The sequence below is a fragment of the Mesoplodon bidens genome (assembly GCF_964165515.1).
Source record: "Mesoplodon bidens genome assembly, chromosome: 10".
Classification (NCBI taxonomy): Eukaryota; Metazoa; Chordata; class Mammalia; order Artiodactyla; family Ziphiidae; genus Mesoplodon; species Mesoplodon bidens.
This window is the reverse complement of record NC_138172.1, coordinates 71,527,423-71,554,473: the sequence shown is the minus strand read 5'-3', so window position 1 is coordinate 71,554,473 and position 27,051 is coordinate 71,527,423. Positions and strand designations below refer to the sequence as shown.

The 27,051-nt window shown below is 37.4% G+C and overlaps 1 protein-coding gene across 2 annotated transcripts in view; it reads left to right on the top strand.

The window, feature by feature from the left end:
- Positions 1-27,051, top strand: part of KIF6 (kinesin family member 6) — a 419,445-nt gene that overhangs the window by 106,766 nt on the left and 285,628 nt on the right. For both annotated transcript variants that reach the window (XM_081246112.1, XM_081246111.1), the window contains exon 6: positions 18,767-18,896. In XM_081246112.1, the coding sequence (XP_081102238.1) occupies positions 18,767-18,896 (130 nt within the window). The remainder of the gene's footprint in view (positions 1-18,766; positions 18,897-27,051) is intronic.

Sequence of the window (27,051 nt, the reverse complement as noted above, 5' to 3'; positions counted from 1 at the left end):
TATGTCAAACGTATGTCTCCATAGTCGAGAACTACCTGTCCCAGTTCTCTCCGATGCCAATTGTATCCTTACCTCAGAGAATATGGAAGTTGTCAGACATGAATTCCCTCAACTTCCTGCCTTTTTCCCTATCACCTGTGTTCCTCTCATCTCAGGAAACTCTGTCCTTTTGAAAGCCAGTCCTTCCACTTATGCTCTGGACACTCCTTGCATCAGTACCAAATATGTTTTGTTTGGTCTACACATTTTATGTTTAAAAATTTTGAAGTTACTGCCTTTAGATGAAACATGAATCCTTCAATTCTTATACCTACCTACTGCATTACACTTTTCATTTGTGTCATTTTTCTGGCCCCAGTTAGCATTTGAGATTTCTGGGCCTGTAAGCACAGATCTCAAAGTTAAAACTAACTCCAGCCTTTTCTTCAACTGAGTCAATTACTGACACAGCTGGGAGGCAACCTCTCGAGAAGCTGGGGGTGCTGTCCTGAAGGATTATCTGAACAAGTGACCAGTAACCAGTGATGGTCAGTCATACCCTGTGTGACGAATTGGCCAGGGACTATGTTCCTGGAAAAAATGGAACATTGCAAATGACCATGGTAGAGGAAAAGAGAACTTTTCCAGCCTGAAAGTGACACACTTCTACCCAAAGCCTGTCCCACTAGAGTAATAACAAGGGGAAAGCTGTTTCCTCTACTCTGAATCGCCAATTGAAAAGAGATCATTCTCAATATCAGAAATTACTTAGATAGAAGGCTGTCTTAGTCAGTGTGGCTACCATAACAAAATACCATAGCCTGGGTGGCTTAAACAGCAGATGCTTATTTACCACAGTTTTGGAGTCTGGGAAGCCCAAGATTAAGGTGCTGGCAGATTTGATTCCTGATGAAAGCTTTCTTCCTAGCTTGCAGGATGTCTGTCTTCTCTCTGTGTTCTCTCATGGTAGAAAGAGAGAGAGAGAGAGAGAGAACCTTTGCTTCTCAAAGATTCATCCCCGAATACCATCACATTGGGGATTAGGCTTCGACATATGAATTTTCTGTGGGGCGGGTGGTGGTGTAGGGGGCACAAACATTCAGTTCATACAGAGGTGTTAGCTTTCACCACCCGTTGCCTAATATGTGATGAGTAAAAGGATGGGAGAAACAGCTGCAGTATTTTCCTTCATATATCTGGAATGTAAAAATATATCTGTGATTTCAGGGGTTTTAGTCACATGAGATTAATTAATGACATGAAAAACATTGTCACCTCAGTCTATTCCATTTTCCTCGTGCTTTGTATATAAACAACTGCATACAATTTCTTTTCCTGAGATTAAGAGGCAAAATGCACTTTTAAAATTATGTATTGATATGGATTTGGGGATGTTTTTTAACATATTGTCCAGTCCTTGTAATTGCTGTATGAACTGTTTGATTTATGCTGATACTCCACCATATTTTCTTGAAATCTATTCCGAATTTTGAGCATCTAAAGTAAAACCATAGGATTACCTAAAAGAGTTTTGTATAACTTAGGTTTGCCAGGTCACTTTATTCTGTCCTAAGAAGAATACTCAGGGTTTGGAAACACCTGTAACACTTACAGCTCAAGTAACAGAGAAAAAAAGCATTACAACCTTATGAGAGTGTCAACATCATATGTATGAAGTATTCACTATGCTGCAAGAATTTCGTTGAGCTCTTTTGGGGCATTATAAAGAATTTAAACTGTATTCTTCATTTTACTAACCATTTAGTTGGAAAATGTAACACGCATGTGAAACACCTCCCGAGACTTCCATAAAACACAACTTCTAAAATATCCAGCTAGTAATGTCTGAAAATGCAAAAAAGGCAGGCAAATCATTTAGAGCTGCAGTAGTCTCATGAATGGAGCCCATATCAGCCAATAATTTTCTGTCACAGCTCACTTCAGTCCCTTCACACCAGTGTCTTTGCTCCCATGACCCTCAGTGATTTCCTGATTTTACTGGCATATGCCAAGACCAGAGTTCTGACTGAGCCACAAGCTGGCAGTGCTGCCAAGGCAGGAGGAGTGCTGAGTCATGGTAGAGAGGGTGTATGTGGGGAAGAGCCTTGAGAATGAAATCTCAGTGAGTGAGGGGAAGAGGTTCCGTCAGGTGGCTAGAGTGATCATCTGGACTGGGTGATAAGGGTCACAGGTAGCATATTAATCTCCCTGCTCTGAAACTTCCATAGCAGTTAGCCCATGTATCCGTAGCAGTTTAGCCAATTACACTGGACCTTGTGCTTTCAGACTGAGTTCTAGGATAGTTGGAGACATTTTACAAAATGAAAGCTAGTGATTATGAACCAGAGGTCAGACAGATGTTCTTCAGGCTGGCTGACCACCTATTATCTTCCAGTACATATCTAACTCAATTGAAGAAGCAAGCCCTAGGAATAACCCAGGTGGAAGAAATAATGGCAAAATAGATCTCTTTTTTGATAGTGAAAAAAGGTGAAGTACTCAGGAAATGTTCAGAGACTTTGTGAAGACAACAGTACAGTTTGGGGTGACAAATAAAAGACAGCTTGAAGGTAAATGGAGAGCTATTATGAATGAGAAATGTGAACACTTTAAAGAGGTCAGTTCTTCCCATATTGATGTAGAAGTTCAATGAAATTCCAAGCAAAACCTGAAAGACTTTAGAAAATAGATAGAATTCTAGAGTTTATCTGAAAGGATAAACAACCAAGAAGAGCAAAGAAGTGTTTGAAAAATAGAGAAATGAAGGAGTACTGGTGACACCATATACTGAAATTAGGTAAAAACTCTAATAATGAAATCACGTTATACTGCTTCAAAATTAAACAGATGAAGAACAGATAAACCAGAATCAGATCCTATAAACATGTTATTATTTAATGTAGATAGAGGGAAGGGTTATTCAGTCAATGATATTGAACATTTTTGTTAGTGAATTAACTGCCAACTGCGGGTAACAGCAGTTCAGTTTACAGTGGCTTAATCAAATAGTTCGTTCCTTCCCCCCCCAACCACTAGACATGGTAAGAATTCTGGAGATTGCAGCCAGGGCTGCTATGGTAGTTCCGGGAGGCCATCCGGACTTCCTTTTGTCATTCTACTGAGCCATTCTCAGCATGTGGCTTCAGTCCTCTGCAAAATGCCTGCATTACGTTCCACATCACATCCACATTCCTGGAAGCACAAAAGTCATGTGCTGCCTGAGGCTGCCCCTTTAACAGTCTTCCCTGAAGCTCTACCCACTGATTTTCACTAACTTATGACTGATCAGAATTATGTCACATGGCCAGTGTAGTTGCAAGGGAGTTAGGGAAATTCTAGTATTTTAAAATAACTCCCTGAACAAAATCAGAGCCTAATAGGGAGAAAGGGACATAAGATCCCATATAGGCAACCTGCACTGTGAGCCACAATTAGTTATTTGGGGGAAAAATCCATGTATATCCCTCATTTCCTTCCCTGCACCTGTATCCGAAAATAGTAAAAGGAAGATAGTGTCATTAATATTAAAGGATATAATAACATGTATACATTTATAATTCTACCACAAATCTACAAAATATACATAAGAAAATTAAGGAATTATATCATTATCATTGTCTTTGTGATGGGACTCTGTTTTTAAAATTTTTTTACTTTAAAAATTTTTGAACTTTGTCACAAGAAGATGTATTACATTTATACTTGGAAAAATAATAAAATTTATGTTAAAATGAAAATAAACCAAAGTAAATAAACTTGTAAAATGCAATAGTGGAAACTTAGAGGTGTATAAAGCTATTTACTTGGCAGAGGAAATGCTGTATCTTTCCAAAATTACAAATCCATTGCCTCGAGATCTATTTATTCCTATAATTTCCCCAAATGTGGAAAACTTGAGCACATAATGTGTCATACTGAAACTATAAAATCTGAACTGAAAGCAAGTATTAGTGAAAATGGGAGGAAAATGATTTTCTTTGAAAAAAAAAGTTGGTAGCACTGAAGAAGATAAATTTTAGTGTATGGGCTCTGTAATTCCATATGAAATTAAGCCAAACAAGACATGTCATTAAACGATGCATTATTTATGAACCTGGAGCACCAAAAGGAATGTGATGGCTGAGGCAAAGGGTATTAGTGTTAGAGGGAGGATAACAAGCATAGTTTTTTATGTTAAATGTTTACATCTGGAAAATCATGCTAATGGTGGTTGCTTGTAGGCAATAGATAAATCTATGATAAGCCATGGTTACATACATTAGATTTGGAAGCCATTTGTCTGTTGGCGGTTGCAAAGTGATATTGATTTGGGGTGGGAGAAGTTTGGTTAATTTACTATAATACAGAAAGATGATCCTATCAATTTATTAGCAAACTAAAGTTCTATCATATATGGAAATAATTCTGAGAAAAAAGAAGATATAAATGAAAGTATGTTTCATATAGATGCTAAATCTTAGTGAAATAATTAAATGACAATAACCAATAAATTAATAAATATAACCACCTGTGAGAAAAGTGTTGGTTCTCCTACACATTAATTGTGCCTAGTCTGGTTCTGTCTTTACCTGTCATGGATAATTCTCATTTTGGTTTTGCATTTCTGTAGCAGCTTCCAGTTCTCTTTCTTGAGTTCTTTTGGTGATACCTGTTTTCATAGCATATGAAAGCCTAAGCACAGTAAGAAGCAGAAACCTCTTGAAAGTGTGAAGATGTTGCCACAGTGACATCGGGCATCCTTGAATCATGTAGGATATATTACATTAAATGACTCATTTCAATTTTGCTCCTTTTCAGACAGGCAATAAATCATATACAGGTTGCCAGCACCTCTGAAATGGCAGACTTGTGGTGGTACAATTACCTTAGGGTGTTGATTAAGTTCTTTGGGAAATCAAAAGACCAGAGTTCAAGTCTAATAATATTATTACTAGAAATAATAATGGGGAGATTGGTTCAAGATGGTGGAGTAGAAGGACATGCTTTCACTCCCTCTTTCGAGAACACTGGAATCACAACTAACTGCTGAACAATCATCAACAGGAAGACACTGGAACTCACCAAAAAAGATACCCCACATCCAAAGACAAAGGAGAAGCCAAAATGAGACGGTACGAGGGGCGCTATCACTATAAAATCAAATCCCATAACTGCTGGGTGGGTGATTCACAAAAAGGAGAACACTTATACCACAGAAGTCCACCCACTGGAGTGAAGGTTCTGAGCCACACGTCAGTCTTCCCAACCTGGGGTCTGGCAACGGGAGGAGGAATTCCTAGAGAATCAGACTTTGAAGGCTTGTGGGATTTGATTGCAGGACTTCAACAGGACTGGTGGAAACAGAGACTCCATTCTTAAAGGGCACACACAAAGTAGTGTGCACATTGGGACCCAAGGGAAGGAGCAGTGAGCCCACAGGAGACTGAACCAGACCTACCTGTTAGTGTTGGAGGGTCTCCTGCAGAGGCAGGGGCAGCTGTGTCTCACCAAGGGACAAGGACACTGGCAGAAGAAGTTCTGGGAAGTACTCCTTGGCGTGAGCCCTCCCAGAGTCTGCCGTTAGCCCCACCAAAGAGCCTGGGTAGCCTCCAGTGTTGGGTTTCTTCAGTCCAAACACCCAACAGGGAGGGAACCCAGCCCCACCCATCAGCAGACAAGCAGATGAAACTTTTACTGAGCTCTGCCCACCAGAGCAACAGCCAGCTCTACCCACCACCAGTCCCTGCCATCAGGAAACCTGCACAAGCCTCTTAGATAGACTCATCCACCACAGAGCAGACAGCAGAAGCAAGAAGAACTACAATCCTGCAGCCTGTGGAACAAAAAACACATTCACAGAAAGATAGACAAGATGAAAGAGCAGAGAGCTATGTACCAGATGAAGGAACAAGATAAAACCCCAGAAAAACAACTAAATGAAATGGAGATAGGCAATCTTCCAGAAAAACAATTCACAATACTGATAGTGAAGATGATCCAGGACCTTGGAAAAAGAATGGAGGCAAAGATCGAGAAGATGCAAGAAATGTTTAACAAAGACTTAGAAGAATTAAAGAACAAACAAACAGAGATGAACTTATACAATAACTGAAATGAAAACTACACTAGAAGGAATCATTAGCAGAATAACTGAGGCAGAAGAACAGATAGTGACCTGGAAGACAGAATGGTGGAATTCACTGGTGAGGAACAAAATAGAGAAAAAAGAATGAAAAGAAATGAAGACAGCCTAAGAGACCTCTGGGACAACACTAAACCCAACAACATTCGCATTATAGGGGTCCCAGAAGGAGAAGAGAGAGAGAAAGGACCAGAGAAAATATTTGAAGAGATTATAGTCAAAAACTTCCTTAACATGGGAAAGGAAATAGCCACCCAAGTCCAAGAAGTGCAGACAGTCCCATACAGGTTAAACTCAAGGAGAAACACGCTGAGGCATATAGTAATCAAGTTGGAAAAAATTGAAGACAAAGAAAAATTATTGAAAGGAGCAAGGGAAAAATGACAAATAACATACAAGGGAACTCCCATAAGGTTAACAGCTGATTTCTCAGCAGAAACTCTACAAGCCAGAAGGGAATGGCATGACATACTTAAAGTGATGAAAGGGAAGAACCTATAACCAAGATTACTCTACCCAGCAAGGATCTCATTCAGATTCGAAGGAGAAATTAAAAGCTTTACAGACAAGCAAAAGCTAAGAGAATTCAGCACCACCAAACCAGCTGTACAAAAAATGCTAAAGGAACTTCTCTAAGTGGGAAACACAAGAGAAGAAAAGGACCTACAAAGACAAACCCAAAACAATTAAGAAAATGGTAACAGGAACATACATATCAATAATTACCTTAAATGTGAATGGATTAAATGCTCCAACCAAAAGACACAGGCTTACTGAATGGATACAAAAACAAGACCCACATATATGCTGTCTACAAGAGACCCACTTCAGACCTAGGGACATACACAGGCTGAAAGTGAGGGATGGAAAAGGATATTCCATGCCAATGGAAATCAAAAGAAAGCTGGAGTAGCAATACTCATATCAGATAAAATAGGCTTTAAAATAAAGAATGTTACAAGAGACAAGGAAGGACACTATGTAATGATCAAGGGATCAATCCAAGAAGAAGATATAACAATTATAAATATGTATGCACCCAACATAGGAACACCTCAATACTTAAGGCAACTGCTAACAGCTATAAAAGAGGAAATCGACAGTAACACAATAATAGTGGTGGGCTTGAACACTTCACTTACACCAATGGACAGATCATCCAGACACAAAATTAATAAGGAAACACAAGTTTTAAATGACACAATAGACCAGCTAGATTTAATTGATATTTATAGGACATTCCATCCAAAAACAGCAGATTACACTTTCTTCTCAAGTGCGCATGGAACATTCTCCAGGATAGATCACATCTTGGGTCACAAATCAAGCCTCAGTAAGTTTAAGAAAATTGAAATCATATCAAGTATCTTTTCCAACCACAACGCTATGAGATTAGAATTCAATTACAGGAAAAAAACGTAAAAAACACAAACACATGGAGGCTAAACAATACGTTACTAAATAACCAAGGGATCACTGAAGAAATCAAAGAGGAAATAAAAAACTACCTAGAGACAAATGGCAATGAAAACACGACGATCCAAAACCTATGGGATGCAGCAAAAGCAGTTTTAAGAGGGAAGTTTATAGCTATACAAGCCTACCTCAAGAAACAAGAAAAATCTCAAATAAACAATCTAACCTTACACCTAAAGGAACTAGAGAAAGAAGAACAAACAAAACCCAAAGTTAGCAGAAGGAAAGAAATCATAAAGATCAGAGCAGAAATAAATGAAATGGAAACAAAACAACAGCAAAGATCAATAAAACTAAAAGCTGGTTTCTTGAGAAGATAAACAAAATTGATAAACCATTAGCCAGACTCAATAAGAAAAAGAGGGAGAGGACTCAAATCAATAAAATTAGAAATGAAAAAGGAGAACTTACAACAGACATAGCAGAAATACAAAGCATCCTAAGAGACTACTACAAGCAACTCTATGCCAATAAAATGGACAACCTGGAAGAAATGGACTAATTCGTAGAAAAGTATACCCTTCCAAGACTGAATCAGGAAGAAATAGAAAATATGAACAGACCAGTCACAAGCACTGAAATTGAAACTGTGATTAAAAATCCTCCAACAAACAAAAGTCCAGGACCAGATGCCTTCACAGGTGAATTCTCTCAAACATTTACAGAAGAGCTAACACTCATCCTTCTCAAACTCTTCCAAAAAATTGTGGGGAAGGAGCATTCCCAAACTCATTCGATGAGGCCACCATCACCCTGATACCAAAACCAGACAAAGATACTACAAAAAAAAAATTACAGACCAATATCACTGATAAATATAGAGGCAAAAATCCTCAACAAAATACTAGCAAACAGAATCCAACAACACATTAAAAGGACCATACACCATGATCAAGTGGGATTTATCCCAGGGATGCAAGGATTCTTCAATATACACAAATCAATCAATGTGATACACTATATTAACAAATAGAAGAATAAGAACCATGTGATCATCTCAATAGATGCAGAAAAAGCTTTTGACAAAATTCAACACCCATTTATGATAAAAACTCTCCAGAAAGTGGGCATAGAGGGAAATTACTTCAACATAATAAAGGCCATATATGAGAAACCCACAACAAACATCATTCTCAATGGTGAAAAACTGAAAGCATTTCCTCTAAGATCAGGTACAAGACAAGGATGTCCACTCTCACCACTATTATTCAACACAGTTTTGGAAGTCCTAGCCACAGCAATCAGAGAAGAAAAAGAAATAAAAGGAACACAAATTGGAAAAGAAGAAGTAAAATTGTCACTGTTTGCAGATGACACGATACTACACATAGAGAATCCTAAAGATGCTACCAGAAAACTACTAGAGCTAATCAATGAATCTGGTAAAGTGGCAGGATACAAAATTAATGTACAGAAACCTCTTGTAGTCCTATACACTAATGATGAAAAATCTGAAAGAGAAATTAAGGAAACACTCCCATTTACCATTGCAACAAAAAAATAAAATACCTAGGAATAAACCTACCTAAGGAGATGAAAGACCTGTATGCAGAAAAGTATAAGACACTGATGAATGAAATTAAAGATGATCCAAACAGATAGAGAGATATACCATGTTCTTGGATTGGAAGAATCAATATTGTGAAAAGGAGTATAGTACCCAAAGCAATCTACAGATTCAATGCAATCCCTATTAAACTACCAATGTCATTGTTTACAGAACTAGAACAAAAAATCTTAAAATTTGTATGGAGACACAGAAGAACCCAAATAGCCAAAGCAGTGTTGACTGAAAAAAACGGAGCAGGAAGAATCAGGCTCCCATACTTCAGAGTATACTACAAAGCTACAGTAATCAAGACAATATGGTACTGGCACAAATACAGAAATATAGATCAATGGAACAGGAGAGAAAGCCCAGAAATAAACCCGGGCACCCATGGTCAACTAATCTATGACAAAGGAGGCAGTGGTGTACAATGGAGAAAAGACAGTCTCTTCAATAAGTGGTGCTGGGAAAACTGGACAGCTACGTGTAAAAGAATGAAATTAGAACACTCCCTAACACCATACACAAAAATAAACTCAAAATGGATTAGAGACCTAAATGTAAGACCAGACAGTGTAAAACTCTTAGAGGAAAACATAGGAAGAACACTTTTTGACATAAATCACAGAAAGATATTTTTTGATCCACCTCCTAGAATAATGGAAATAAAAACAAAAGTAAACAAATGGGACCTAATGAAACTTAAAAGCTTTTGCACAACAAAGGAATCCATAAACAAGACGAAAAGAGAACCCTCAGAATGGGAGAAAATATTTGCTAATGAATCATCAGACAAAGCATTAATCTCCAAAATGTACAAGCAGCTCATGCAGCTCAATATGAAAAAAACAAACAACTCAGTCTAAACATGGGCAGAAGACCTAAATAGACATTTCCCCAAAGAAGACATACAGATTGCCAACAAACACATGAAAGGATACTCAACATCACTGATCATTACAGAAATGCAAATCAAAACTACAGTGAAGTATCACCTCACACCAGTCAGAATGGCCATCATCAGAAAATCTACAAACAATAAATGCTGGAGGAGGTGTGGAGAAAAGGGAACCCTCATACACTGTTGGTGGGAATGTAAATTGATACAGCCACTATGGAGAACAGTATGGAGGTTCCTTAAAGAACTAAAAATAGAATTACCATATGACCCAGCAATCCCACTACTGGGCATATACCCACAGAAAACCATAATTCAAAAAGACACATGCACCCCAATGTTCATTGCAGCACTATTTACAATAGCCAGGTCATGGAAGCAACCTAAATGCCCATCGACAGATGAATGGATAAAGAAGATGTGGTACATATATACAATGGAATATTACTCAGCCATAAAAAGGAATGAAATTGGGTCATTTGTAGAGATGTGGATGCATCTAGAGACTGTCATACAGAGTGAAGTAAGTGAGAAAGAAAGAAATATCATATATTAACACATATATGTGGATCCTAGAAAATGGTACAGATGAACCGGTTTGCACAGCAGAAATTGAGACAGAGATGTAGAGAACAAACGTGTGGACACCAAGGGGGGAAAGCGGTGGGAGGTGCGGGTTGTGGTGTGATGAATTCGGAGACTGGGATTGACATGTATAGTCTGATGTGTATAAAATGGATGAGTAAGAAGAAAAAATAAATAAAAAATAAACATAAAAAAGAAATAATAATGATAATATTTAGTAGAAGATATTTACCAATTGAAATGAAAGAAGTTAATGTGGAAAACAAGACAAGAATTCATAACAACAAGCGCCCAGTATATTTTGCACCTTTGAAGATTAAGAGGTACAAACTACTACATACAAAATAAATAAGCTACAAGGATATATTGTACAGCACAGGGAATATAGCCAATATTTTATAACAACTTTAAATGGAGTATAAAGATAATGAATCACAATTTTGTACACCTGAAACTAATATACTCTTGTAAATCAACTATACTTCAATTTTAAAAAAAGAATATTTTACAGCTTTCAGTTTGGACCTGTTTTTCTTTTTTTTTTCATGATGAAGTATTTAGTTTTAGGTTCACAACAAAATTGAGAGGAAGGTACAGAGATTTCCCATATACTCCCTACCCCCACACATGCATAACCTTTCCCATTATCAACATCACTCACCAAAATGACACGTTTGTTACAAAGAATGAATGTACATTGACACATCAAAATCACCCAAAGTCCATAGTTTACCATAGGTTTCACTCTTGGTGTGGACAAATGTCCACATAGGTTTGGACAAATGTATAATGACTTACATTCATCATGATAGTATACAGAGTATTTTCACTGACTTAAAAATCCTCTGTATTCTGCCTGGTCATCACTACCGCTACCTCCACCTTTGGTGACCACTGATCTTTTTATTATCTCCATAGTTTTGCCTTTTCCAGAATGTCATACAGTTGGAATCATACAGTATGTAGCTCTTTCAGACTGGCTTCTTTCACTTAGTAATATGCAGTTAAACCTCCTTCATGTTTTTTCATGGCTTGATAGTTTATCTCTTTTTAGCAGTGAATAATATTCCACTGTCTGTATGTACCAAAGTTTATCTATCCATTCACGTACTGAAGGGCATCTTGGTTGCTTCCAAGTTTTTGGCAGTTATGAATAAAGCCTCTATAAATATCTGTGTGTAGGTTTTTGTGTGAACATAAGTTTTCAGCCTCTTTGGGTAAATACCAAGGACCATGAATGCTAGATGATATGGGAGGAATATATTTAGTTTTGTGAGAAACTACCAAACTGTAGTGACTGTACCATTTTTGCATTCCCACCAGCAATGAATGACAGTTCTTGTTGCTCCACATCCCAGCATTTGATGTTGTCAATGTTCCAGATTTTGGCCATTCTAATAAGTGTGTAGGGGTATCTCATTATTGTTTTAATTTCCATTTTCCTGATGACATATGACATGGATCATCTTTTCGTATGCTTATTTACCATCTGTATATCTTCTTTGAGATCCTTTTAAGGTTTTTGGCCCAGTTTTTAATTGGGTTGTTTGTTTTCTTATTGTTGAGGTTTAAGAGTTCTTTGTATATTTTGGGTAACAGTCCTTTGCCAGATGTGTCTTTTGCAAATGTTTTCTCCCAGTCTGTGGCTTATCTTCTAATTCTTTAGACATTGTCTATTAATTTTAATGAAGTCCAGCTTATCAATTATTTCCTTCATGGATCATGTCTTTGATGTCATATCCCAGAAGGCATCACCACACCCAGGGCCATCTAGGTTTTCTCCTATGTTATCTTCTAGGAGTTTTAGTTTTGCATTTTACATTTAGGTCTGTGACCCATTTTGAGTTAATTTTTATGAGTGGTGCAAAGTCTGTGTCTAGATTCATTTTTTTTTTTTTTTTTTTTGCATGTGGATGTCCAGTTGTTCTAGAACCATTTGTTGAAGAGGCTGTCTTTGCTCCATTGTATTGCTTTGGTTTCTTTGTGAAAGATCTGCTGACTATAGTTATGTGAGTCTATTTCTGGACTCTCTCTTCCATTCCACTGATCAATTTATCTATGCTTTCATCAATACCACACTGTCTTGATTGCTGTGGCTTTATAGTAAGTCTTGAAGTTGGGTAGTGTTGGTCCTCCTACTTTGTTCTTCTCCTTCAATTTTGTTTTTGCTCTTCTGAGTCTTTTGCCTCTCCATATAAACATTAGAATTATTTTTTCAATATCCACAAAATAGTGTGCTGGGATTTTGATTGGGATTGTGTTGTATTTATAGATCAAGTTGGGAAGAACTGACATCTGGACAATATTGAGTCTCCTTCTCCGTGAACATGGAATATCTCACCATTTATTTAGTTCTTTGATTTTTTTCGTCAGAGTTTTGTAGTTTTCTCATATAGATATTGTGCATATTTTGTTAGACTTATATCTAAATATTTCATTTTTAGGTGCTAAGGTAAATGGTTTTGTGTTTTTAATTTCAAATTCCACTTGTTCATTGCTAGTATACAAAAAAGCAATTGACTTCTGTATATTAACTTGGTATCCTGCAGTGTTACTCTAATTACTATTAGTTCCAGGAGTTTTTTGTCAGTTCTTTCAGGTTTTCTGCATAGATCATCATGTCATCTGTGAACAAAGACATCTTTATGTCTTTTTTCCCAATCTGTATACCTTTTATTTCTTTTCTTGCATTACTGCATTAACAAGGACTTCTAGTATAATGTTGAAAAGGAGCGGTGAGAGGGGATATCTTTACCGTATCTGATCTTACTAAGAAAACTTTGTTTTCTTGTTATCATGTTAGCTGTAGGTCTTTTTGTAGATAGTCTTTATCAAGTTGAGAAAGATCCCCTCTATTCCTAGTTTACTGAGAGTTTTTATCATGAATTGGTATTGGTTTTTGTCAAATACTTGTTCAGCATCTATTAATATGATCATGTGATTTTTCTTTTTCAGTCTGTTGATGTGATGGATTATATTGACTGATGTTTGAATGTTGAACCAGCCTTGTATGCCTGAGATAATCCCACTTGGTCATGGTATATAATTCTTTTTCTACATTGTTGGATTCGATCTGCTAATACTTTACTGAGGATTTTTGCATCTGTATTCATGAGAGATATAGTCTAGAGTTTTCTTTTCTCGTTATGTCTTTGGTTTTGGTATAAAGGTAATGCTGACCTCATGGAATGAGTTAGGAAGTATTTCCTCTGCTTCTCTCTCCTGAATGAGATTGTAGATAAGTGGTATAATCTCTTCTTTAAATATTTAGTAGAGAACCTGGTGTTTTTCATAGGTTAAATGAAATAACTCAATCTAAAGTGTCATGTGATTGGCTATATTTTTCATTATCAGTAAGAAAATATAATATTAGGTAAAACAAGAAAGAAAAGATATCTTTTTCAAGTTACTAGAAAGAGTTTTCAAAATATCTCAATAGTGATCTTGAGAAAAAGTATCCATTACTTTTAGCCCATTCTGTCTAGGTTAAGACCAACACAAAAATTTATTGCAGGTTCATAAAACTTTCTTAAGTGATATGTTTCAACTATTTATATTTTATAACAGAAGAAATCTTTTAGATTTTTAATCAATCTAAAGAAGGAGGGCTCCCCTTACATACTTCTAAAAATTTACATCTTCCCTCAAATCTTCCCCGTAGAGAGTTTCTGAAAATGTGTTGGGGTAGGGGGAAAAAGGAAGTTGGAAAATGATGAACTAGGTAATATTCTCTTTATTGAAATGAATGGTGTAGCTTTGTTTACAATATGTGAGATTATTCAGTTCTTTAGAAGAGCCTGATGGACACCCTTCCATTTTCGTGAGGGCTGCCTGCTACTGATATTGTTCTAAGTCAAGGTAACTAGACTGAGCTACCTCTCATCTGTATGGTACCTTCATGTGATTATTAAAAGGCAACCCTGCCACCTGTTGAAAAATTGTTATAATATGCTGGTTTTGTTGGAAGACACTTTACTGCTCCTGACAGACATAAGTCATAATAAATCTACAGACTCATGTGAATTGCACCATCTTGAACATGGTGCCGTTGTTTAGTGCCTGGCCTGCACCATCACATGGGGCACTTGCAAGTAGAAAAAAATAATAGAAATCACCATAGCAATATTTGTCTATAACATGAAAATGAGAAACCAGATTCACTGTAGTAACTCCTGGAAAGTCCCTGTTCAGCAAGTTGGTGGTATTGGAATGTTATGGAGATGGGATGTAGGGTGGGGAGGGTTCTTTCATTGATGGCTTCCATTATTGGGAACAAGAGCTTGGCCATTGCTCTTTATATGTCTTCCAGTCAGTTAGAAAGCCTAAAAATTCCAACTACTTAGCCAAATGGAAAAGAGTCTCTGTTTACAGAGAAAACACAAAGCTTGCTTCTTCTCCATCACTGAGCAGGCTGAGTATACTTAGCAGAACTTTTCCACTTAGGGGTCCAAGTTAAGGCTATCAGTGGCTTTTTGCTTGAAATCTAAACATTTTAGAAACATTTTGTAGAGAAAACTATTCACAGGCCCTTTCAAAAAGGAATCAAATAAATAGTTTGGGGGGTTTCCATCTTGGAATTAAGATGTTTATTTAAGAAACTCCAATAAAGCCCTCTTTCAAGCTATGAAAATTATAGTCAGAATCGAGTGGTGGACTGAGGATTCAGGAAATAGCTATTGATTTGTTAGAGAGCTGAGGGCGTGGGGAGTGGCAGGGGTGGGGAAGGGCCAGGAAAGGAAGCAACTCGAAGAGAAACTTTTGCTAATGATTCTCATTTCCTCCAACTTTGAAAAGCTTTCCACCAACAGCAGTGTTTAAAGCATTCTCACTCCTAGATTAGTCGACCTAGTCAAGAGGTAGTACCCAGCTCAGGCTGTACTTTTCTGAGTAAAGGCATGAGAGTGGGTGGGAGTGACAAATTGGGTGGGAGGCTTAAGTGCAAAAGGGATTTTCAATGAGGGCAGGCAGGGCAATAAGGGAAGGTCCAAACCCTCATGCCCAAGGGATTGGGCAGAAACCAGGAAAGAATCTGAGGAGAAGAACTGGCAAGAGAGACCCTGATTGGAGACAGTTGCACTGAAGAAGATTCCAGAAAGATGCCAGAGGTGGAGTCTTTTTATTAAAGCGTGCCCAACAGATGAGCCCAAAGCAGGGAGAGAACCATGAAAGAAGCCAAACTAAACTGGACACCAACCTGTCTTTTTATTTACTTTTCAAAACCTCCACGGGCAAGAAATCAGAAAATAGTGAGGAAAACAGTATCAGAAAAGTGCCAGAGAAATGCCTGGTGATGAGTTACAGGGTTACAAAAGACGGCTGAGAGTTCTATACAGAAAAACTGGAAGCATGTGCAAATTGTATTGTGATCAAAGTGACAAAGCTGCACGAGCACCCGGAAGTAAATATAGGAGTGTAATAGTTTTGAGGTAGGTTCATTGCAAATCAAAGGCTCTGAATAATTTAGAAGGAAAAACGTAGCTTAGCCAAATGCTGCTGATGACATTTCATACTTTCTACCTTATGCTTCTAACTATTCTTTGTAAATATAATCCTAAATCAGTGACCCATTTAGGTTGTCTAATAAATGAACACTTTTAGAGTTCCATACTTGCTTGTTTTCTGCATTCATTTCAGTGAAGTAATGGTGAGGAGGTTATGTATGATATATCATTTAGATTTTGTTTTGATTTAGCAATGATGTAAATCCTATGGATGTTTAGGAATATCCATAATCCCCAGTTGAGCTTTAGTTATTGTTGTGGTTAATGGGTGGCTTAGTTTACCCATCAGCTGCATGGTCAGGGAAGTAGAAAAGAAACTTCCCATGGAAGGACAAGCTTTTTAAAATTCACAGTGACCTTGCCTATTAGTAGATATGGCCCAACGTGACTTCAGCTCCAACCAGTAAAATGAGTAACTCTCCCCTTTGGGCTTGGGGTGGAGCTGGGTGGAGAGTAAAGATAAAGAAACCAGAAACCTCCTCCCCCTATGTCCACCTTGTGTGGTCGTTAAAGATGAAGTCAATGGCTCTCAACCTTGGCTGCACACTAGAATCACCTGGAGCCTTTACAGATTCTGATACCCAGTCCACGCCCCAGAACAGTCAAATCCGAACCTCTTAGGAGGACATCTGGTACCGGTGTGTTGTTTTAAGTTCTGCAGGCTATTCCTGTGTGCAGCCAGGATTACAACTGGATTACAGAAGACAGTGCAGGTCCCTGGCATACTTTTGGTGCCCAGTGAGTGTGAGCATCCCCGTCTTTGAATTGTTTCCTGCTGCCCCACCTTTCCCTTTTCTGAACTTGCACAGGTGGGTTTTGTATCAGACTTGGTCTTACAACATGTACCACAGGTGACTTTGCCTCAGAGTTGGAGAATTTGTTTTCTTCCTCCTGTTGAAAAAGACAGAACTCTCTTCTTTTCTCACTTCTAATATACTGTCTCATCACTTATTTCGTGCTTTCATCTTCCTTCCAATATTACTTAACTCCTTTTTACCTTTAAGACCTAGAATCTGTGGATTTAGGAAGAATTCTAACTTCTGTCCCTAGGGATTGAATTTAGGCAAACCTTCTCGAGCATATCAGAAGGATCAGGGTGGAAGCAAAGCTTAAGGAATAAAGGGGGTTCCTAAAAATAGAGCACAATTCATCTATTTCAGTTAAAAATGCCTTAATGTTTTCTAAGCATTTTTTAACTCAAGCATTTTTAATAAGCTCACTTATGAGTCTTGTTGAAAAATAAATAAAATATACTTGTTTTCATTAAGGGAAGAGATCTTTTTCCATCTTAGGTGGTATTGTTGAAGGAGACAAGGAGTCCAAAACTTGGCAACAGGCTAGATTATTAGTGACGTATTGGTCACAGAGGTGCTGGTAGAGCTACATTTTCTTCCTGCAGTTAGTATTTTAAGTGCCCACAAATTACATATGAAAGTCCAGGTAACCTCCTTACAAAATGGAAGACTGAAAAATTATGGTCTTTGCAAAATCTTCATTTTTAAGGTTTTATAAATGTGTTTTTGTCGATAGGCAAGTGACACATGTCCACTTGCTAGTTGTACTTTGAAGGGAGAAATAGTGCTAAACGATGCCAACCTTTATCTATTATCATCAGTTCCAAATGCTGTAAGCAAGTGCAGATATCTGGAGATACACTTGCAACACTTGTGAATTACAGATTTCCTTTCTTCAACAATTTTTAAGAAAATCAAGAAGGCAAAACTCAAGAGGCACAAGGGAACTCTTTTTAGTAACTTTATTGCTTGAGTCTGTAGGCATTTGAAGCAAGACTGTGAGGAGTTTAGCCAAATTGTGTTCATTTGCAGAAAATCCTAAGAGGACTCTAAGGAGAGTACTGACAAGCCAACTCTCGAAACAGGGTTAGAATTCACCTGGGAGGAAGTGGTGTTGGCACCAGGATGCCCACTGAGGCACTTGTAATAGATGAATGTAATTCCAGACCTAAAGCTCTTACTGTAAGGATTCAGTGGAAGGAAAAATGATGTTGTAAGTGAAAAAAAGTCAAGAAACACATCTGATGGACATAAAAATAATAATTACAAACTAAAATTTTATTACAAGACTTCTTGAGAATTTTTAACTCACGTTGATAAGAAAACTAAACAAGGGAACAACTCCTAGAGGGATAACAGATGCCTCAATTTTCATCACGTTTAAATTGATGAGCTAACCAGTTTGAAATGTCATGTAAATTGAAAATGATATGAAATTGAACAAAAGGGAAAAATTAGAAGGAGAAAAATTTGTGCATTACCTATGTAAGAAACTGAATTATGACAGAGAAAAATACTGTATAGCCAAGTTTCCTGATATAGGTAGAAGGTTAACTATTTGCATTTTTAATTCAATAAGAATACGTATTTTAAGATGCTTTGGGGTTCTGATGATTACCAAGACAGATGGCTTTAACTCAGGAGCTTGTAATATACTTTTCAGCCCCGAAGCTATTTGGTAGTACTGTCAAGGGAATGTCAGTGTTTGATGCTAATCCAGTACTGTCTGGTGTCTTGTGTACTATTGGATTTTATAAATTCAAGACATCGTACATACAGCTTTTAAAAAAGAAACCTGTAAGAAAGACTTGAAGTTCTTTTCATTCTCAAAGTGCCTTGTGTTGTTGCTTCCCATTTCCCTAGGAAAGTGACAGTATTGGAGGACCCTGATCAGAATATCCACCTGAAAAACTTGTCTCTTCATCAGGCAACCACAGAGGAAGAAGCTCTGAATCTGCTTTTCTTAGGAGACACCAACAGAATGATTGCAGAGGTAATAAGCATTTCTCTGCAAGCTGTTTTTTGCACATTATAAGATATAATAGAATTTTAGGGGCAGCAATGACTTTAAAAATAATCTCATCCCTATTTCATATTAGGAGAAGGAAACCTAGATCCAGAGAATTGAGGAGATTTTCCCAAGGTCTTCCAGCTAGTTAATGACCAGGGACAAAAATCTAGTCTTTTTTAGTTTTATATTTTTAAATTTTCTACAAATTGATTTGCAGCTAGTCAGTGACAACTCATCAAAAGTCTTAATTATAGGAATTTTTGCATAATTTTTGAAACTTAAAATACATAGTTCATTCTTCCTAACCTCCAGTCATCCATGTATTGGCATATGTTTACCTATCCATGTATTTTCATGTATTTAGTGAATTAATATTTGTAAAGAATTTAGAATAATGCATGGAACATAGAAAGTGCTCTATGCATTGGCAGCTATTGTTGGCAGATCCAGGAACACCGCCATGGTATGTAGTATAAGTATGTCTCAGTGTGATATTGGGGATATACTTATACTAAGAACTATTTGTTGTTAATCTGACATTCAAACCTAACTGAGCACCTACATTTTACCTGGGAACCATATTCTGGAGCCAGGATTGACCCAACTCAGTCTTAGGCCCTAACCTCAACAAGGTACTGATTGGAGATGGAGGGTCACAAAGGTCTCATCCAACGACACTGCAGTGAAAGGAATTAAGTGGTCACGGTAGTGGTGGTGGTGATGTGGGAACAGTTCCCCAAGTGAACAGCTTACTGTGATCACGGGCACCTTCTTTTTTAAACCACACTCCCCGGGTTCTGTGTTCTATCTTGTCTCTGATGACAAACAATAGGTGAGGACAGTAAGCTGGGAGGAGAAGTAGTCTGAGAAAGTCTCCCTCAAGTGACTTCTTTTCTGCCCCATTTTCATCCTCTGGAATGCACCACCTTAAATACAAGATAGATAAATGGAAAGAAAAGTCAGGTAGTGAAAGCGTGGTGTTGACATCTGTTATTGTGTTGGGACCTTAGTTTTGTTGTTGTTTGTTTTACTAGTTCTGCATCAGTACTTTTCAATAGACTAACTTAAATAAGATGAGCTTAGGTGCCACATATAATATGGATTTGAGGACCCTTAAATTATTATTTTTATTTAAAGAGAGCGGTACATAGTTTTTAATTTCAGAATATCTTCTTTTGTTTACAATGTTTTGCATTTGTGTACTGCTTCAACATTTTGCCCATGCGATCATCCATGATGCTCTTCTCACAATAATTGAAGAGAAAGGAATAAAGGCAGATTAAGAATTAGGGAGTGTAATAATGAAAGATTTAACATGCCCCACTAAAAATCCTCCTCCTCCATACACAGTTTAATAAACAGCAAACGGAGCGGGACAGACTAGAGGTGGGTCCTGCCCACCAATGGAATAGGAAAAAGGAAAAAGGTGGATCCATAAATGCTGTTGGAAAACACGGGGAAACTTGTCCCTGCCTCACTGCTGACCTTCTCCCTGAGGTGACGCATCCCTAGAGGACTCCAGGCCTCATCCTCACAATTACGTCCCCTCATCTTTAATGGGTCAGGGAGGGCTCCTGGCCCTGGTTCACTATGACCTCTATTAGCTAAAAACCTTGGCCGTTTGCTATTTTAAAGTTATGCCTTAACTTTAGCCAACTGCATCTTTTCAGACTATTGTAAAGTCTTGAGGACCTTAAGCTTCCTTTGTACAAGCTTACCTGTCATGTCCTATCACCTTACAAAGTTCCAAAAGTCTTTTCCTATTATTTACTGTTGAGTGTTTAACAATAGTATAACTAGCTGAAACATGAAGAAGTCCAATTCTAACAATGTTGGTTATGCATTACTTTAAAAATTTATTCACTTTTTTCCTGTGTGAAGCCTGATTTCTTTTAAACCAAATCTAATAGGTTTTGGATGTTTCTGTGCTTGGCTTTTATTTTTTTCTTTGGTAATAGCTACCATGTTATATTAAGAACCTGCTCAGTAGAGTTGACATTGTTGTAGATGCTTTATATATGTATATATTATTTCTGATTCTTATTTTATAGATGGAAACTGAGGCTCAAAGAGTTAGACTACTTGCCCAAGGTCACACAACTAGTAGCTGGCAGAGCCAGGGTTCAGTTCCAAGTCTGACCGTTTCAGAAGCTTATGTTCTTTCCTTACACCACAGTTCACAAGTTCAATAATCAAATTGACATGTCAGATTTTTCAAGTGAGGATACATTTCTGAATTACTTAAAAAATATAGCAAGTATGTAGCACTTCAGTTTATCTCTTGAATTCATTGAAAGCAAATACGTAAAAATATAAATGAAGAGTAACTGTCAATCCCTGGAAATACTTTATTATTCGGTCTCCAGAGAGGCATGTTTTATATTACAACCGAGCTGTCAGAATGTAATTTGTCAGCACAGAACGAGCTTACCAGGATAAAAAGAACACACTAATCATTTTTTTTAAAAGGCGAGGTTCCCAATTTCCCATTTACATAAAGAAATCCAGAAATTGCCATGGTAACCAGAAAACATTTGCAAAACAAAGTCTAAATATGGGGACCTAAAGTGGAGAGCTCTTCCCTTTTAAGTTCTCTACTTATAGCCAGCATTTTAAGGAAAAGTTATTAAAAGTAGCTTTATCCTCTTCTTATTTTTAGAACTCACTCTTAAATAATTTCTGTAATCCTACCAATGTTTTGAATAAAACGTGATTATGTCCTTAGGGTAAATTTTTTCAAAAGTTGATTTGCTGTACCAAAGAGAATAAATATTGTGAAAGCTGAACTGTGTGTGACCCAGTGTCAAAGCCCACCAGTAGCAAGTATAACTTGGTACCTCTTTGTCTTATCATTGAAATGTTGCTCTCAATTAGTCACATCTAATGGAACAAGACATTCTGCATTTGATTGTTAGGCCCTGCACAGTCCCATTGCTGGAACTGTTTGTTCAGCCCTGCCCACGGTCTAGAGCACTCTGTCCCCAGGTATGGCCCAAGGATAACTTGTGTTAGGATACCCCATGGTAGTCAAAAGACACAGTTTCCTGGATCCCATATCTGATGGATAGATTCAGAATCTGCAGTGGAGCCCAGGAATCTGCATTTTAGCATTTTAAATGTGCTCAGTCTAAATTTGGGGGCAGTTTGGGTTTTACCATTAAGAAGCTGGTTGAAACACACTCCCAGAGAAGTATGTGATCAGGTCCACATTCTGTACCCTCACCAACATCACAGGATTTGAAAGTTCTGCCAATTTTGTAGGCAAAAAAAGATTTGTTTTAACTTGCATTTTTGATTACCAAATTATTTTATATCTTTATTTTCCATTTGCATTTCCGTTTTTGTTTATATGCTCTACTTTTTCTCTTTTGGAGTGTCAGGGTAGGTCTGGTTGATTTGTTGACTCCATGAGGGCTGGCACTTGGTCTTGTTCACACCTGCCGCACCTAGAAACAAAGCCTGATATATAGTAGGAGCTCAGTAAATAATTGTTGAGTGAATGAACGTTAAAGATAACTTTTGCCTTTGTCATATATTTAGCAAACATTTTCCACCATTTTATACATTTTCTTTTAGTTTTCATTTCTTTTTTTTTTAACATAGTCAATCTTTTTATTTTATGGTTTCTCCTTTGGATGCCATGCTTAGAAATGCAATAGCTCACCGATGAATAATTCTACTTATTAGAAAGTGTTTTGTTTTGAATTGAAATCAGATGCCCAGTTGCATCTACCCCGTTGTTCCCATTTTGGCCTGGGACGTGGAAGGGGATGGTCATCATCAGGTTGGAGTGGATTTTATCGGAGGTTTCTGGAGCATGGAGATTTCACCTGGATCTTGACAGAAGCTGTACTGAATTAACAAAATCAGATGCTCCCTCTAGGAGCAATCTCCACTGATAAAAGTGCCATTTAACTCTTCATTTTAGGGAGTCATAATGTTGCTCAAAGTGAATAATTAGACTAATATGGCCTTCTTTTACAAACCAATTTGGAGAAGAGAATAGTGTTCAGGGTCCTTTCTACCAAAACTTCACAGTAGTGTCTGTTGTAGGCTAAATTGTCTCACCCTGTCAAATTCCTGTGTTGAAGCCCTAACCTCTAGTACCTCAGAGTGATCTTATTGAGAGATGGGGTCTTTACAGAGGTGATCAAGTTAAAATGTGGTCATTAGGTTTGGCCCTAATCCAATATGACTGGTAACCTTATAAAACGGGAAAATTTGGAGACAGACTCATATAGAGAGAGTGTTCCATGTGAACATGAAAACAGTCATCTACAAGCCAAAGAGAGAGGCCTGGAACAGATCCTTCCCTTATAACCCTCAGAAGGAATAACCAACCCTGCCAACACCTCCATGTGAGACTTCTAGCCTTCAGATAATACATTTCTATTGTTTAAGCCACCTAGTTTGTTGTACTAGAAAACTAATACAGTGTCCAAATAACCTTGGATGTAATTTCTTATATGATTGGTATCTGGTGCTGCTCTTGACCTTGATGAATTCAGGAGTGATAATATGCTATATATAGTATAACATCTGGAAAAACCCTACAATTCTCAGCTAGCAACTATTGAAAGACAAGACTGTAGTCCTGTTCAACTCTATTCTCTCAGCATCTGGCAACTACATAGTTGGTCAGTCATTAATTTAAAAAAAAAATTTGTTGAATTAATGTGGAGCAGAAGACCTGGTGATTTCAGGAGAAAAGACCTGCAATCTCAAACCCAGAATCGGGGGTGATTTTATGGTACACTGTGCCTCTTGGTGAGTACAGAGTACATCACAGATGACTTTGACATTTTAAAATTTAATTTGTGGTGCTTCAGACCTTTTGAAAGACATTACTTTCTAAATAACCAGCCTGCCAACAACATTTACAGGATTTGTAAATTATTTTCCCAGGAGCTATTAGAGGTCTTTCTGCCTAATTCTTTGCTTGAAATAAAAAGCATACTAAATGTATCTGAGTTGTGCTGACGCGTTTTGTAAGCTCTCAGACTTTGCACTCTGTCAAGCTTTTGGAGTGAGTTGTGTGACCTTGTAGAAGTGCAAAGACAATTGGGAGACAGGCTGTGAGTGGAGTGAGTAGGTTTGTACAGTTACTGAAACAGCTGTCTCTGGACACGTTGTCTAATAACACGAGGACAGCACGGGAAGGAAAGAGCAGCTTTACTGTGTGATTGTGTTTGTTAACAGCTCTCTAAGCCTCGATCTCCTTGTGTAGTGTGTGTGGGAAACAAGAGGATTTGGGTTGCAATTAGTGTTCCAGAATCATATTCCGCAGACCATTAGAGAGACACTAAATAACACATCCTCACAGATTTTCGTTGGAAAGATATATTAGTTGTATATGATTAGCAAGTATACACCAAGATTTGTGAGCCTGAGAAGAGCAAAATAGTTAACAGGGAAAATCCATTTCACACTGCTCTTATTATAATGAGAATAACATCTTTTATCATTAGGTCCCAATAGGCAGCTAGAAGCCTTAGCAAAAGATGTGTTGACAATTCTAACTTTTCTTATCTACTGTATATATGTTAATAGGTATAGAAAGAAGGGAACTTAAATTTTGAGCACTTAATATATCCCAAGCATTTTTCTCCCTCTTTTTAATATTTTATATATGAGAAATACACAGTCTTTCTTAACTAGTGATTCTGTCTTATAACATAGTTTGCATTCTGCTCTCATCTAACCTGATTAGTGGTATTGCATGAACCATAAGTTTCAAGTCTAAAATGTTTATTAAAATAAATGGAATGGTATGGTGCAGCCATTAATAGAATATTAAAATGTACTCACTCCATATACATAATTAGAGAAACACAATCTTCTTGGCTGTAAAAATTTAGCTCCTGAGTTTCTTCTGATCTTTAAAATTCTGATTTCTGATTAAATAGCAGAAGAAAGTAATTTTTACTCTATTCCCTGTTACTGAAATTCACCAACAACAGCAACAAAAAATGAAAAATAGAAGGGGAAAAGCCATCTTCAGTGAAATAAGGAAATAGCCATAACCTCAAACTGTGAGGAAATCTGCCAAATACTATGAAATTTGAATTACGGTGAGGGAGGTTGCTGAGAGTCAACACATATATCCTCCAACCTCAGGCAGGATACGGTTTCTCCTTAAAGAAAGTGCCACAATTCTTAAATGCAAATCCAATGATCTTCTGGTTAGGGTGGTGAGATCTAAGAACATAGACAAGTATGATAGAGCAATATTATTTAGATATTCATTCCACACTATAGAAGGTGAGTCCAAAGAAGAAACCTTAAAGACAGGCCATTTTTATGGTCAGTGGTCTAGGCTTATGGCCAAGAAAGATGGCCTCTGGTGAGTGGGATTCAGGGAGTTTGTGACTTAAGGGGTTTTGCCATCCCAGACCTTTTAGTGCAAAAATTTGAGGAAAGTATGTGCTCTTAAGGCTAAGAATGAAATATGTGCAGAGTAAAGGTACTCAGGACACAAACTGAATTTGAATCTTCCCTTACCCATCTCCCAGACTACTCTCTAGGAAAAAGATGCACATGCTCAAAGATAAAATTATCAAAAGGAAAATAGCTAAAGATCTTTCCATGTATATGGAGTGTGGAGGGAAAAGCAACATACATTTGAAGACTCCTTACATTAGGAAGCAAGGCAGTATACTTCATAATCTTAAATATGTTACCTAAAAGCAATCTTTGTTTTTAAAAATAGCTAAAAAATATAGAAAGTTTCAAAGAAAAGATTACAAGACAAGAAAATAAAAGCAAGCTTGAAGAACTCAGAAATGAAAGAGAAGAAGAAAGCCATTATAGTGATGAAAGTGCCATCAAGAAACAAAAGAGAAGGAAGGAGAAAAGGAGGAGGAGAAGGAAGACAAGGAAGAAGAAGAGGAGGAAATGTGGCTGAAAATAACTAAGGATATTTAAAATAATGAGAGAAAATGATACCTAGAAAGAGAGCCAAAGGAGAAACCAATTTTGAATAATTAGAAATCCTGAAGAAGAGTGAGCAACAGAAAAAACATGGATAGAGAGTGAGAGAGAGACAAAAAGAAGTTTCCTGAAATCTGGCATTACTTGAATCTGCAGATGAAAAGGCCATGCTGTGTCTAAGAAAAAATTGAAAAAGCTCAACTCCAAGATAAAATCTATTGAAGTTACTAATTTCCAAAGCTAAATAAAGAAGCTTATGGACATCCAGTCTGAAAAATGCAAGCCAACTCTTAGTGAAGATTAAAAAAAGTTTGCTCTTGGGGCTTCCCTGGTGGCGCAGTGGTTGAGAGTCCGCCTGCCGATGCAGGGGACGCGGGCTCTTGCCCTGGTCTGGGAAGATCCCACGTGCCATGGAGCGGCTGGGCCCGTGAGCCATGGCTGCTGGGCCTGTACATCCGGAGCCTGTGCTCCGCAGCGGAAGAGGCCACAACGGTGAGAGGCCCGCGTACCGCAAAAAAAAAAAAGTTCGCTCTTGGACTTTTCCTTAGTAATATTCAGTGCCAGAAGACAGTGGAACAAGTTCTGAAGCAAGGATATTGTGTCCCAATAATTTTATACCCAGCCAAATTTTCAAGTTTTCCTTTAAAAACAAAAACATCAGACAAGTATTTTTAAGCATGTGTGAATCCTGGAAGAAAATGAACCGAGGCATGGTTTTAAAAAATTGCTTGACAATCAAGTCTAACCAACTAAGAGATAGATCAGATTAACGAATGTGAGAACCCAGAAGCATTACAAAAGGACTGGTGAGAAACATTGAATTTATTTAAATGTAGACATAAAACCAAACAACTGTGTAAAGTAAATATTATAAACCTTGAAAATATAAATAATAATAGATATAACACAAATTTGGAGTTAGAAAGTAGAGGAGGGGTGGTGTTATAAGTGAGCTAATTTCCTTATATTTCAAAGCAAGAAAGGAGTAGATACTGTCTAAATGTCAACCATGTAGTTAAAATCATGATGACCCAAGTCCTTTAATTCCATGAGTTTTCCTTAATTCTAAAGAGATACTTTTAGGGAAAAGATATACATCTCTTACCATGAAAAAACATTTATCTGAAGCTCACCAATCCCTTCAGTTTTATTTATTTTTCTATTAAATTCAAATAAAATTTAATTTAGTGATTTTCAATTAAGAATA